The following is a 14,640-nucleotide window of genomic DNA, read 5'->3' as shown; positions in this document are numbered from 1 at the left end:
CAGCCATGTTCCCGGCGCTCCTGCCCAGTGCCAGGGCACAGCCCAGAGCCACATCAAGAAATACAGTGTGATGGGGGGTGTTTCCAGCGGCGCACACACACTCCAGTGTCAGGCATGGACAACAGCCTTTCGCATACCCACAGCTAATTGTCCCAGAGCTGGGAAGGCAGAGCTGTGTGAAAAGCGGGGAATTAACACGCCCCATTCAGCCATCTTTACAGCAGGCTGGAATGCCCCTGCACGGCCCAGCGGCCCAGAGCTTCCCTTGAGGGATGGTGTGCACTTGTGATGTAGCACAGCCTTCCCTCAGCAGAGGCTCTAGAAGGGCACAGCTGGGAAGAGGAACCCACCCAGAAATCCCAGGGACACTATGCCAATACCAAGGACTTGTGGGTCAGTGGCAGAGACAATCTGTGGTGAGACTGAAATGAAGGTTTAGACTCTTGCAATAGCCTTAAATCTCCAGGAATACCTGGGAGGTTTGATTATTAAAGCTGCCCTAACTGCTCAGACACACGCCCCACATTAAGGGCGGACAGCACCAACAACACACCCAAACTTGGTGCACCAACTGGACCCCACAAGAACCAGACGCCCACACACCACAAAGTTGGGGGGAACTGACTTGAGGGGAATAGGTGACTCGCGGACGCTATCTGCTGGTTAGTTAGAGAAAGTGTATGCCACCAAGCTGTAGATGTGACAAATGAGAGATTGGTGTCTGAATAATCCTTCATTTCCTAAAAGAACCCTATCACGTAAAGCAAATACCAAAAGCCCAAAAACAACAGAAAATTTTAAAGCATATGAAAAAACCGGACGATATGGATAACCGCAACCCAAACGCCCAAATCAAAAGATCAGAGGAGACACAGTACTCAGAGCAATTAATCAAAGAACTAAAGACAAACAACAAGAACATGGCACAGGATATGAAGGGCATGAAGAAGACCCTAGAAGAGCATAAAGAAGAAATTGCAAGAGTAAATAAAAAATAGATGATCTTATGGAAATAAAAGAAACTGCTGACCAAATTAAAAAGAGTCTGGATGCTCATAGTACAAGTCTAGAGGAAGCTGAACAATGACTCAGCGACCTCAAGAACCACAGAATGGAAAATGAAAGAACAAAAGAAAGAATGGAGAAAAAAATAAAAAAAATCGAAACGGATCTCAGGGATATGATAGATAAAATAAAACGTCCAAATATAAGACTCATTGGTGTCCCAGAAGGGGAAGAGAAAGGTAAAGGTCTAGAAAGCATATTCAAAGAAATTGTTGGGGAAAACTTCCCAAACCTTCTACACAATACAAATACACAAAGCATAAATGCCCAGCAGACTCCAAATACAATAAATCCAAATAAACCCACTCCAAGACATATTCTGATCAGACTCTCAAACACTGCAGAGAAGGAGCAAGTTCTGAAAGCAGCAAGAGAAAAGCAATTCACCACTTACAAAGGAAACAACATAAGACTAAGTTGTGACTACTCCTCAGTGGCTACCATGGAGGCAAAAAGGCAGTGGCATATTTAAAATTCTGAGAGAGAAAAATCTCCAACCAAAAATACTTTATCCAACAAAACTCTCCTTCAAATTTGAGGGAGAGCTTAAATTTTTCACAGACAAACAAATGCTGAGAGATTCTGCTAATAAAAGACCTGCCCTACTTCAGATACTAAAGGGAGCCCCACGGACAGAGAAACAAAGAAAGGAGAGAGAGAAATAGAGAAATTTAACAGACATATATAGAACATTACATCCCAAATCACCAGGACACACATTCTTCTCCAGTGATCACAGAACTTTCTCCAGAATAGACCATAGGCTGGGACATAAAACAAGCCTCAATAAATTAAAAAAAATTGAAATTATTCAAAGCACATTCTCCGAGCACAATGGAATACAAATAGAAGTCAATAACCATCAGAGACTTAGAAAATTCACAAACACCTGGAGGTTAAAAATAAGGGGGAGATGAAAACATTCCTGGATAATCAAAAGCTGAGGGACTTCATCACCAGTAGATCAGTCCTATAAGAAATGCTAAAGGGAACTGTGCAGGCTGAAAGTAAGGGACACTAAACAACTGACTGAAACCACATGAAGAAATAAAGATTTCCAGTAAAGGTCACACGGTAAATATAAATACCAATACTACTTTATTTTTTATTTGTAACTCCACTATTTACTTCCTACAGGATCTAAAAGACATAAAGTGTAATGACAAATCAGTGGTTTTGGACTCAATGTAAAATATGTAATTTTTGACAAGAACTCCATAAAGTTGGGGGAATGGAGGAGTATAGGAACATAGCTTATGTGTCCTACTGAAGTTAAGTTGGTATCAAAGAAAACAAGATTGTTATAGACTTAAGATGTTACATTTAAGCCCCATGGTAAACACAAAGAAAGTATCAGAGAATATGATCATAGAGATGAAATGTAGAGTATGGGTTACGAGAAGTGGGGGAAGGGGCAATTGGGAGTTAATAAGAAATGAGTGTAGGATTTCTGTTTGGGGTGAAGGGAAATTTCTAGTAATGGATGGTGGGAAGGTGATGGCATTGCAACATTGTGAATGTGATCAATCCCTCTAAACGGAAGGCTTGGGAGGGGTTGGAATGGGAAGATTTATGCTGTATATATGTTTCCACAATTGAAAAAAAAAAGACAGTCTAAATAGATAATGACAATTAAATGCCACAGATGATCCTGGATGAGGTCTAAGAATAGAGGAGAAAAGACTCAAAAGGATACAATTGGGACATAAGAAAAAATTAAATATAGAATGTAAGCTTTATATCAATGTTAAATTTCTTGAACTTCTTAACTACACTTAATGTAATTATATAAATGAATATTCTTGTTCATAGGAAATGTATATGTGAATTATATTATTTGTTCAAGGATGTGTGTAACTTGCTCTCATATGTTCAGAAGACAGAGCAATAGATGATGGATGAAAGGGAGGGAGGTAGGGAGGGAGGGAAAGAAAGAAATGGTAAAGTGACAAAACATTAAAGTTGGCAGATCGGAATATCAGTGGAAGGGGGTTGGGGTATGGTGGAGTTCTGTGTATGGGGTTTGTATTATTTTTGCAACTGTTACTGTAAGTTTGATTTCATTTCAAAATAAAAAATTAAAAAAAAAAAAAAAGAGCAAGGTAAACCAGGTGCTACACTTCCCACAAGGTTAGGTGGAACCAGGAATAGCCACATGATACTTACCAACTAAAGGCTTCACTTTCCCTATGAACAAAGCAGGCAACATAAATTTTCTCTGTACATAGCAGCAGGCTCACTCACTACAAGGTTGGGGTTACTGGTGGTACAAGTGTCTACTTGGAATTGGTTTTATTTATGCTATTGAAGGGAGGGTGGTGGTGAATGGGGCTGATGCCTTTATTACTACAAGTGTTGCTATTTTCTATTATCTCAGGTTTCATTTTATATGATAAATTACTTTAAAAAAAAAAAAGAATAGGAATATTAGAATAAGAAAAAACAGTGAACACCCTGGCTTCACTATTCAGCCACGACAATCTGGGCAAACTGTTCAATTTTTTCATTTTCACAAGTACTACCTACTTGATAGTACCAGCAGATATTTATTAATAGGGATGTTCTTTCTTGTCCCTAAGATAGTCATCACCCGCTCCTAGATAAAAGGTGGGCAAATGTGACTCGAAAGTCATACAACCCTGAGGACTATTAGAGTCTTAGAACATTAAAGCTAAAACGTATCACAAAGGTTATTGCAATTTAATGCCTCCTTTTTCAGCAGGCAAATTAAGGTTTCATGATGTCCAAAGTCATAAAGGTAATGAGTGGCAAAGGTAGGGCCACCTTTCTATAGAAAAGCTCCCCATTTCAGTATTATTGGTTTTACAAAATGGCTCCACCAGCTGGCAGCTGTGTCTGTATAATCTTGGACAATTTACTTAATTTCTTTACATCTCAGTTTATCTGTAAAATGGGGATAGTAAAAGGCATATTTCACAAGATTGTTGAGGATTAAAATCTTGATACACACAAAGCACTTACAACAGTATCTGTTACATATGTTAGCTATTATTATTTTAAATATTTAGGATTAAATTATTAACGACATATTAAATTTCAGCAAATGTAGGCTGAAGCAAAATGAAACATTTATTGAATGAATAGAAAATAAAATAGCTCTCTTTATTAACAATTAATTACCTCTCTTTCCTGTTAAGGCAAACTGAATGGTATTTCCTCCAACTCCACAGAATGCATCTACCACAATGTCGCATTTGAAGGACTGGCTGACACGGCCAGCAATGTGTTCAGCTATCTTCTCAGGTGTAACTGAAAACCAGCCCTCTGAGAAGAAAGAACATTTCTGTTCAATTTCAAGACCCCAAGCCAAGCATAAACATAGCAAACATTACTACTTATTACATGCTTTTGAAAAACTTAGTTTCCCTTTCCAAAAAATGATACATTCCCTAGTTTTAAATAAAAGTTCTACAAAACTTGTTACAAAAAGTAGCAGTGCCTTTCCTATTCTTAGTTTCCACAGAAGTCAGCACCTTCAATTCTCACCTGGTTCTTTTGAAATACACCACTGTCTTGCCAGTAAGTGAAAATAACTCTGTTTCTGCTAACTACTACCATGGAAAATGAAAGATTAGTTCTTCTAATTGGCTAACTCCATGAACTCAAATGAGTTTCCCAATTATTTTATTTCTATTGGAGATAAAATGAATAAGGTCTGTATTGGACTCCTGGAAAAAGTCTCACACTTCTTAAGGGTCAGAAAAAATGAGGGGCTGACAGCAAAAGGCCTCAGAGCAGAAGTAAGGTGGAATAGTAGAGCCCTCACCACTGTCAGAAATGGAGTTCTGTGGCTACTCCAGAGAGAGAATTTTGCCCTCTCCCTCTGCCAGCAAAAGAAATTTACAATTTTCAGAAATGAAAAAATTTTTCTGAGCCAAACGATGAGCCAATTTTTCAGTTTCCTTCCCTTTCCAAAACATTAAATGGCTCTTCATTATCATAAGAATAAAAATATAAACTCCTCTTGTGGAATTCAAAGCTCTTTTCTAGTCTTATTTCTCTTAACAAACTCCTGTGTACTTTCCTCAACATTTTGTAAATTATTATAAGAGAGTCACAGAACCCCTGAAATTCCACCATGTCTCAAGACTTCCTGACTCTGACAGCTAATCAAGGCCAATTTTTATGTAGCCCAAATATGAATGTGAGCATCAGTCTGCAAGGAAGTTAAATAAATTAGTTGTTCAAGCAACAGCAGGAAAGCTCAAGTAACAATTCAAAATTTCCAGTATTAATTCATTAAATTACATTTTTTCTACACTAGATATTTCTTCATCAGATGTTCCATTTAATGGAGCCATTACTTTTGTTATCTATCCTAAGATGCTACAAATATAGATTAAACCTAAATCTGAAGTTTTTTTTTTAAATTAAATTCAGTTTTAATGAAATATATTCACACACCACACAATCATCCATGGTGTACAATCAACTGTTCACAGTACCATCATATAGTTATGCATTCATCACCCCAATCTATTTTTGAACATTTTCTTTACATCAGAAAGAATCAGAATGAGAATAAAAAATAAAAGTAAAAAAGGACACCCAAATCATCCCCCATCCCTCCCTGTTTTTCATTTAGTTTTTGTCCCCATTTTTCTACTCATCCATCCATACACTAGATAAAGAGAGTGTGATCCACAAGGTTTTCACAATCACACCGTCACCCCTTGTAATCTACATTGTTATACAATCGTCTTCAGGAGTCCAGACTACTGGGTTGGAGTTTGATAGTTTCAGGTATTTACTTCTAGCTATTCCAATACATTAAAACCTAAGAGGTGTTATCTATAGCGCATAAGACTGTCCACCAGAGTGACCTCTCAACTCCATTTCAAATCTCAGCCACTGAAACTTTATTTTGTTTCATTTTGCATCCCCCTTTTGGTCAAGAAGATGTTCTCAATCCTATGATGCCAGGTCCAGATTCATCCTCGGGAGTCACAGCCTGTGATACCAAGGAGATTTACACCCCTGAGAGTCAGGTCCCAAATATGGGGGAGGGCAGTGAGTTCAGCTGCCGAGGTGGCTTAGAGAGAGAGCCCCATCTGAGCAACAAAGAGGTACTCACATCTGAGCAACAAAGAGACTCTTAGGCACATAAATCTGAAGTTTTAAAAATACACATATATATCCAAATTGTGGGTCATTCTATTAAATGACTAGCCAGTGTTCTTCAAAAATGTCGATGACATGAAAGACAAAAAAGCTGAGGAACTATTCCAGATTCAAGGAACCCAAAGAAACGTGAAAACCATAGGCAATACATGATCCTATATGGGAAGGAAAAAAAATTCTATAAAGGACATGAACAGAAGAATTGAGGAAACTGGAATATGGACTACAGTATTGTAACGTTAAATTTCTTGAATTTGATAATTTTATTATTGTTACATAAGACAATATCATTGTTCTTAGGAAATATATGCTAAAGACTTAAGTGGGAAATGCATGATGTGTATACCCTAAATACAACAGGATCAGAAAAAAATACACATACATAATGTTAAAAAAGGTGAAATGAGTAATGGGGGTATGACAATTCTGTACTATTTCTGCAACTTTCCTGTAAATTTGAAATAGTTTTCAAAATAAAGTTAAAAATACACATATACTTCACCTCTGTCCAATTTAATCCCATCATCAAAACGGGAGAAGAGCCTGTATCTCTGTGCCCAGTATTTTGCCAGCTCAGGAACAGCAGCTATCTCAGGAGGCAGACCACTTGCCTTTTTGTCCTTGTTTTTCTTCCTTTTCTTCTTCTTTTTTGTTTCAGCTGAAATGAAAGAATGCAAAGAACACAGATACTCATTGTGGAAAAACTCACAGGTGGAGTTATTTGGGCTGGACTCCAGACCATGCAGGTGGAGGACATACCCAGAGAAGCAGGAGGGTGTCATAGGAGCAGCACTGACTTCAGATTACAGTCTTCACTTTGCTACTTGACAGTTCTGTGAGCCTGGAAAAGCAAGCCAGGCTATCTAAGCTAAAGGAGGGAAAGAATGAATGAGGAGTATCCTACCTACTTACCTCACAGGACTGTTAAGAGATATATAAAACTACTACTACAGGTATAAAACTTATTAGTTCTGTTAGCTAAGACACTTGCTTTGGTTGGTGAAATGACAGAACTCCTAACATTTCCCTTTCCTTCTTTAAAATAGACTCTCCCAAGGACTCACTAGGCCATAGCTCTCAGCCTCATCAACACTTTGACCCTAGCCATGATCTAGAAGTCATTATGGCCTGTGAGAAAACGAAACAGGAGTCACATAGAAAAGGATCCCATTCATTCAGAGACTTACTTTTTCTTATGCAAATAATTTTTATTAGTTTGGTTACTTGTTTCCAGTCCCAAGCAGGTTAGAAGCAACAATTTAAGACTGTTTCTCAGTGGAGGGAATACTGACATTTTGAGTGGAACAATTCTTTGGTGTGCAAGACTATCCTGTGTACTACTTAATATTAATTAACTCAGAGTACTAAATGCCAGAATTCCTCAGGTCACTCAAACAACCAAGGTCCTCCAAATGCCCTTGTAAAGGTGGTACTACCCTAGAAGAAAACTATTAGCACTGTAATGCCTGGTGTGTGTGGAAGCAGGCTAGTGTGCAAAGCGGGATTTAGGAATCAGAGGACTTGGCACTGAGTCCCAGCTGTGCCACTTACTGGTTGCATGATCTTGGGCAAGATTCTTAAATTTCTCTGAGCTTCATTTTCTTTATTCATAAAATGGGGTTTATAAGTCTACCTATCCACTGGGCTACTTTCCAGAATAAATGAGAATAAGGCATGTCAAAGCATTTCAAAAATCTGCCAAGTGCTACATGAGTGTTAGTTGTGTCCATTTTTTTAACTATGGTAAAAAATTTGAACTACCTTAAGTATGTTATTCAGAAAGGAAAGGAAGTATGTGATACAAAAATCCTGGGTACACACACAAACAGAAAAAAAAGATCAAGAACAAGGTATTTTCTTCAATACTAAATTAATAAAGAAATGATGAAGGATCACAAGAAATATAATTGCTTTCATTATGGCCAAGTCTGAAATAATTCATCAATAAAATTGAAATGAAAGTTTTTACTTAGGAAAGCCTTAATGTCCCATTGAATACAACTTACTTAATTAGAAAGAACACTTGCTGTAAAAATGTACAAAAAACATAAAGTAAAAAGTTTTTCTGTTCCCCATTCATTATAGCCAACTATGTGAATACTTTTAATATCAATGTACCAGCAAAAAAACAAACCACCAACCACCATAAAACAAACAAACAAAAAAAAACAAAAAAAAAGGAAAAAAATAAAAAAGAATTATCAAAAAGAGAAACAGGGCAACACCAAATTTCAAGTTGACTAAAAAGGCTTGGCCACATTTAGTCCAAGGAATAGAAGGCAGAAGTAGAGACCAACTGTAATGTTAAAATGCAGTTTCCCACAGGCTTTACCTTCTGCCTTATGGCACTTTCTCAGCAAGAGTGGAGAGTGCTCTGGGTACCAAATCACAACCATTAACACCTTTACACTTAATATAATGCCTTTTCTCAACTTAAAAATAAACAGAAGTAAATCCTTAGGTACAGATGACTCAACAGAGAAAACTAGGGGAAAACATATTAAAGAAAAAATATATTTATCTAAATCCATTGGCAAGTTGAGGCATATTTAGCCTTACCTTCTGTTTCTATCTGAACAGACTCTGGTATTTCCTGAGTAACACAATCCTGCTTTTCTGTAACAGATGCTGCTATGTTGTCATCTTTATTTTTTTCTGTTTCACATTCACCAGCTGCAGATGCAGAATGACACTTCTCAGGTTCTGGGTTACTCTTCTCAAGTGAGTCATCACTGTTTTTAACAGATACTTCTTGCTCTTCTGAATCACTGCTTGTACAAGTGTCTTGCGCATTGTTTTGAGAAAAGGACTCCTGTGATCCTTCTTTATCCATTGGTTCATTAACCCATTTTAGGAATTTTTCTACCTGAAATTTTAAGATGCCACAAGCATGAGTTACTCACAGCTTGCTTTACCATTCATGACTTGACTGCCAAGCTGTGTCATAATTATTAATTATTAGTTCTGATAATTATACTGCATCATACAAGCTAATATGAGTAAGTAATTCTGAGTTAATTGCAATTTGTTTTCTGGACATACCGAGACCTTATTAAATATTTTTTCAAAAAGGAAAAATACATTAGATTGAACACATGACTATAATCTTCCTGTTATCAATGAACACTAAGAGGATAAGGCTGAAATGACTCCAGCAGTTTTCCACAAAGGCCCCTAACAATATAACTGTGCTGTGTGATATTACTATTACAAATGTTCTGACTTGACTGTTTTCATTAGTTTTAATTTTTCACATTACACATAGCTTTCTACAATGGACCAGGCAACAATCCATGTTAAATGTTATTAGCATCAAAGATGAATTCTAAGAAGAATATTCTTCATAATAGACACTATGACTGACTTTCCCAAGGGTTTGTAAATTAGAATGAGAGTGGAAGACACAAGATGGTCATGGACAATAACAACCAAGAATCTTCCTCTGAGGGGAATGTAGATAAATCAGATACCTAAGAACCCAACATTCACCTTTATTTTTAACTCAGTAATACTCAGCAGCCATGTTCTGCTTTTCTTCTACAGATAAATGTATGGACAGTCTGTTTCAGACATAACTAGGGCTTTACTAAAATATTTATTAAAGCCAGCAACCAACCAACCTGAAATACAATAAAAATAAACCAACTATGTATGCATTTACAGCCTGTTTTGGAAATATGCTGAAGTTAGGAAGGATGAATGCATCCTAAGGGTAAAACAAAGTCATCATGGAGTCTGAGATTATGTTCCAGCGCCCTATAGAGCTCCTGGAGATGTGACTGAAGGTGCTCCTTTCCCTCTGAGAAAGAGAACTCATCAAGCCCAGCAGTTTTCTAACTACTTTTGGTTCTCAAGTTCTTGGATAGCAGGTACAGCAAAGTTCACAGGAAGGGATGTGACTATTCCAGTCAACAAAAATGTGAATCAATAAATTAGCTTTGAGTTTCAAGCTATTAGGGTGAACTGGTTATCTCAAAGTTTGATCACTCACCCTGGATGGGTTCAGAGTTAAGGATGGGTTCAAAGTTAAGGCTTACAGTAAAAGCTGTTTCAGGAATGTGGACTACCAGGATATTACTTAGCCTGTAACAGACGAGAATTTCCCCCTTCTTTATTATTACAGAGGCAAGGCAATTTTATCTATTTATCTTCTTAGACACTACTAGTTTGTAGCTTTCAAAACACTCTCTTTTCACATTATTCCCCAATTACCTTTTTCAAATTTAGTTTACACAATATATGCTTTCAGGAAGAAGCAAGTGGAAAAGAATTTTAGGGAACTTTCTATTCTGTAGGAATAGGATTCCTATCTGAATACAATTTTAAGGAGGAGTCAAGCTCACAGATTGAGATTTTATCTGTAAATATAAAACAAAATTTACACATACCTTACTCAAAGCTTTGCTTTTCTTGAAAAATGGTTTTTCTGACTCTTCGGTAAAGAAGATGTGTTTATTTTTCATGTTTATTTGTCTTCGCATGTCTAGGAACTTTGACTTATGCTTCACATTCTTCTCTAGATACCTTACTTGCCGATGACTGAAATTCGAAATTCCCCCATATCTATGACCAAACCAAAAGAAGTTGACTCAAACTTTGGGACATTCTTCCTTTTCTTGCTGATTTCATAATCGTAGGCAACCATTTAAATTTCAAACTTCTAAAATAGCTAAGTAAGACCTGAAGTCTCAATCCTTACTAACATCAAGGACCCTAGTCTCAATTTAAGATCACTGGTGTAAGCTGGCATAAATGGGAAGTCTTTCGTGTGCCTCAGTTTAGTCTTCATGCTATGTACAATGAATTCTTCAGCTGCTCTTACATCATCACCTATATATTCATATTTTCTTTTATTTAGTGCTTGGATGTTTAATCCCAGAGAAAACTTACGTTCACAAAAACCCATACACATATATTCATAGCAGCTTTATTTGAACTAGCAAAGTATTAGAAACAAACCAAATGCCCTTCAATAGTTGAATGGCTGAACAAATTCTGGTATAACCATTCAATGGAATACTATTCAATAATCACAAGTAATGAACTGCTGGTAAATCCTATAACCTGGATGGACCTCAAGGGCATTATGCTTAGCTTTTCATTGTGGCATTATGAGTAACAGTCTCAAATAGGAAACAACCTAGATGTCCCTTAAATGCTAATTAAATGTTATGCCTCCATTGAAAGGATTCAGTAAACACTGTGCGTACTGAAAAGGAAGTTTACGGTTGAGTGAAAAAAGCTGCAGAATATGTATAGTATGATCCCATCTTTGTGTTTTATAAAACAGGAAGTAACATGTGGGTACACCACCATAAAAACACACACACAGATTTGGAAGGATATATGCCAATCTCTTTTAAACAATGTTAATGCGGATTTACACAGGGGTGGATGTGTGAGGAACTAGGTGAACAGAAGCCAAAAGGGACGGGTCTGAATCTCGTCTCCAGTAAATGATATGCTCTTGACCAAGTGAAAATCTCTGTGAATTGCTTTATCTGTGAAACGGGAATGACATTGGATTGCGATGAAGACATTAGTATTTATAAATAATTACTTTTGTCCTGAGCCATGCTTGAATCCTAGAAGAGAACTATTTTCATCCAAGTCTGAATCTGGGTTTTCATCGATGTCCAGTTCATGGCTAAATAAATAAAAAAAAAAAAGGTAAACGGAGAAGCCATTACCTCCAGATTCCACGCAAATATCAAAAGGTACCTATAATCAACCTCTGCAAACTTCCCCATCACAATAATCAACCAGAGTTCACAAATCCAGGGATTCAGAAAAAAAAGCACTTTTATCAGGATTTTCCAAATGAGATAAAGGACCTAGCAGTGTTCAGAAAACAGTGATAAGCACTCAAATCTTAAACCATGTCAAGTCATTATCTCTATTTCTGAACCTGGTAAGGTACGGACTTCATCATTCTTTGGGAAACTACCAGTAAAAGCTGCAGCCTTAAACCTATCTCCTTGAGCAATTTCTCTAGAGGTTTTCCTTAAAAACAAATAGCGAAACTGTTGAGAAGTAGCAACCTAAGTCCCCTTTACTGACCCCAAAAAATTGCTGAAGAAAAAATATTAAGAAGGATAAGACTGTAATATGTGATATTTAAGAAACCCAGGAGCACCCAACATTGGGATACTTTTAATGGCTCTGACTACCTGGGCTATAGTACCAAATAAAAGAGAATGGTGAGAAATAATTGTTACGGTTTTTGCTTCCAATTAACTTAAATTCACTGATCATTCATCAAGTACCTACCAGACTCTAGGAATGAAAGTATACACATGGTCTCTGCCCTCCAGGAACTAGCAGGGGGGCTAACAAGCAACATCGGACACAAGGAACACAGCAGAGTCATGCTTTTATGTCCTAGTTACTGAGTCTCCAAAGCTTGCTCACTGTTTTTCTAGATTCTGTACTGAGCAAAGTCTTATGTGGAGCACCCATATTCTGTCAGATAAATGGAATGCTTCCAGCTAACCTCCAAATTCTATAATTCATCCTTTTATCAGTTTCTCAGCTGCTGAAACAAATACCATACAATGGGTTGGCTTAAACAATAGGAATTTACTGTTTCATGGTTTTGAGGCCAGGAGAAGTCCAAAATTGAGGCATCAGCAAGATGATGCTTTCTTTCTGAAGACTGTTGTGTTCTGGGACTTGCTGCCAGAGATCTTTGGGGTTCTTTGGCTTTTCCGTCACATGGCAGGGCACAGGGGTGTGTCTTCTCTTTTCTCTTCCATGTTTTGTTATCTTACAGCTTCTTGCTCCTTTCATGGCTTCCCCATCCATGGCCAATCTCCTTTGCTTATAAGGACCTCAGCCATATTGGATTAAAGCCTACCCTCATTCAGTTTGGGCCTCACCTTAACTAATAACATCTTCCAAGTCCTATTTACAAATGGGTTCACACCCAGAGGACCAGGGGTTAGGACCTGAACATGCCTTTTGTAGGGGACATGATTCAATCTCCAACATTTTCCTTGAATATCTACAGCATGAGCATCTGACCATATCCTACCCTACAATATCCTCTATTTGTTTAATTATGAGCGTCAACAGTATAATAGAAAAAGTACTGCACTGGGAAGCAGTTGGTCTAGGCTCTAGCCTTAGAGCTGCTATTGTGCTCTGTAACTAAGGGCAAGGGACTTATCCTTGTTTTGCCCAGCCTTCCTATCAATATAATGAGAGCATTTGGTTTGATATACCTGAGGTCTTTTTCAGTAATAAAATTCTGTGATTATATATATCCCCAGACTTTTAGAAAAAATTAAAACTTCCTGGAGAGATGGTATCTAATTATTATTACTAGTTAAAAGCTATCATTCATTACCCATCTACTATGTATTGGAATTTTATGTTAGTTTCAGTCCTACCAATAATCTCGCAAAAAAAAAAAGGGACCAGTACCGTGTACCATTTTATACATGAGAAATTAAGAAATGTATTTAGAGTTTGTAAGAGGCAGAGTTGGGATCTGAGCATGGTCCCGAACCCAGGGTCTTGCCAGTTTACACCCTGCCTCTTCTTTTCTCAGGATTAGCAGTGTGGTACATGTAGTAAGCATTTAATAAGCACTCACTCATGGACACAAAAGCTTGTTAACATATTTTGGAGAAAGCGTTAAGGTGTAACTTGCCTCCTCTTGAGTTTGGTTGGCTTATATTCAGGTGGATCTTCTTCACTTTCATCTCCATCAATACCATTGATGTGTGGTTTCTCTTTGCTTCCATTTGCTCCTGAAGACACCTGTGACTCTAAGGAGGCAGAAATAATACAGTGGATTTTCCCCCTTGGTTTGATGGCTCTTCTGCCATTTGTAAAGGCAATCAAAATATTTCAATATCTTTCCTGCAAAGAACTATAGGTGTACATTAGGCAAAGTGCCAGACCACATCTACCTATTCTGTGTATCTGAGTATAGAAAAACTCATAGCTATGTCTATTAAACTTTAAAATGGAAGTAACAGAAAGACATGCACCACCATTTAAAAAGACTATTTTTTAACTTGTGGTGGCTCAAAAGATGCCCATTTCTTTGTTCTGTACTTCCTCAGACTGGGATAAACTGGGTAGCTGGAAAGTGCAGGCTAGAAAGTGGAAAGAGTCTACTGTGGGGTGACAGATTATTTCAAATAATCCCAATCCACAAACAGTAGAAAATATATTTATATATAATTTCAACATATACTTTATATTTTGACTTCAAGAGAGGATAAAAATCTAAAATCCTCAAATTGATCCTGATGGCAGATACACTGGAGCTAATTACAGAATGGCCAATCTACAAACCTAAGGGAATGGGCAACAGAAGGTGGAGATGGTAAAAAGGTTTAGTTGTCTGGCAAAGGAAAAAAGCAGAAAGATAAGGGAAGATATCAACATGAAGCAGTAAGACAAAGGCCAACATGTTGACCA

General features: G+C 37.4%; 1 protein-coding gene across 1 annotated transcript in view; it reads right to left on the bottom strand.

Annotated features, from left to right (window-relative positions):
- TGS1 (trimethylguanosine synthase 1) overlaps positions 1–14,640 on the bottom strand; it is a 55,005-nt gene that overhangs the window by 29,244 nt on the left and 11,121 nt on the right. The window contains exons 5-10 of the mRNA XM_037802811.1: positions 13,862–13,979; positions 11,768–11,854; positions 10,596–10,770; positions 8,767–9,073; positions 6,710–6,865; positions 4,207–4,350 (exon numbers count right to left, since the gene is read on the bottom strand). Of these exons, the coding sequence (XP_037658739.1) occupies positions 4,207–4,350; positions 6,710–6,865; positions 8,767–9,073; positions 10,596–10,770; positions 11,768–11,854; positions 13,862–13,979 (987 nt within the window). The remainder of the gene's footprint in view (positions 1–4,206; positions 4,351–6,709; positions 6,866–8,766; positions 9,074–10,595; positions 10,771–11,767; positions 11,855–13,861; positions 13,980–14,640) is intronic.

Source organism: Choloepus didactylus, chromosome 14 (assembly GCF_015220235.1).
Source record: "Choloepus didactylus isolate mChoDid1 chromosome 14, mChoDid1.pri, whole genome shotgun sequence".
NCBI classification, from domain to species: Eukaryota; Metazoa; Chordata; class Mammalia; order Pilosa; family Megalonychidae; genus Choloepus; species Choloepus didactylus.
Note: the sequence above shows the minus strand (reverse complement) of the source record. Positions and strands in the feature narration are given on the sequence as shown.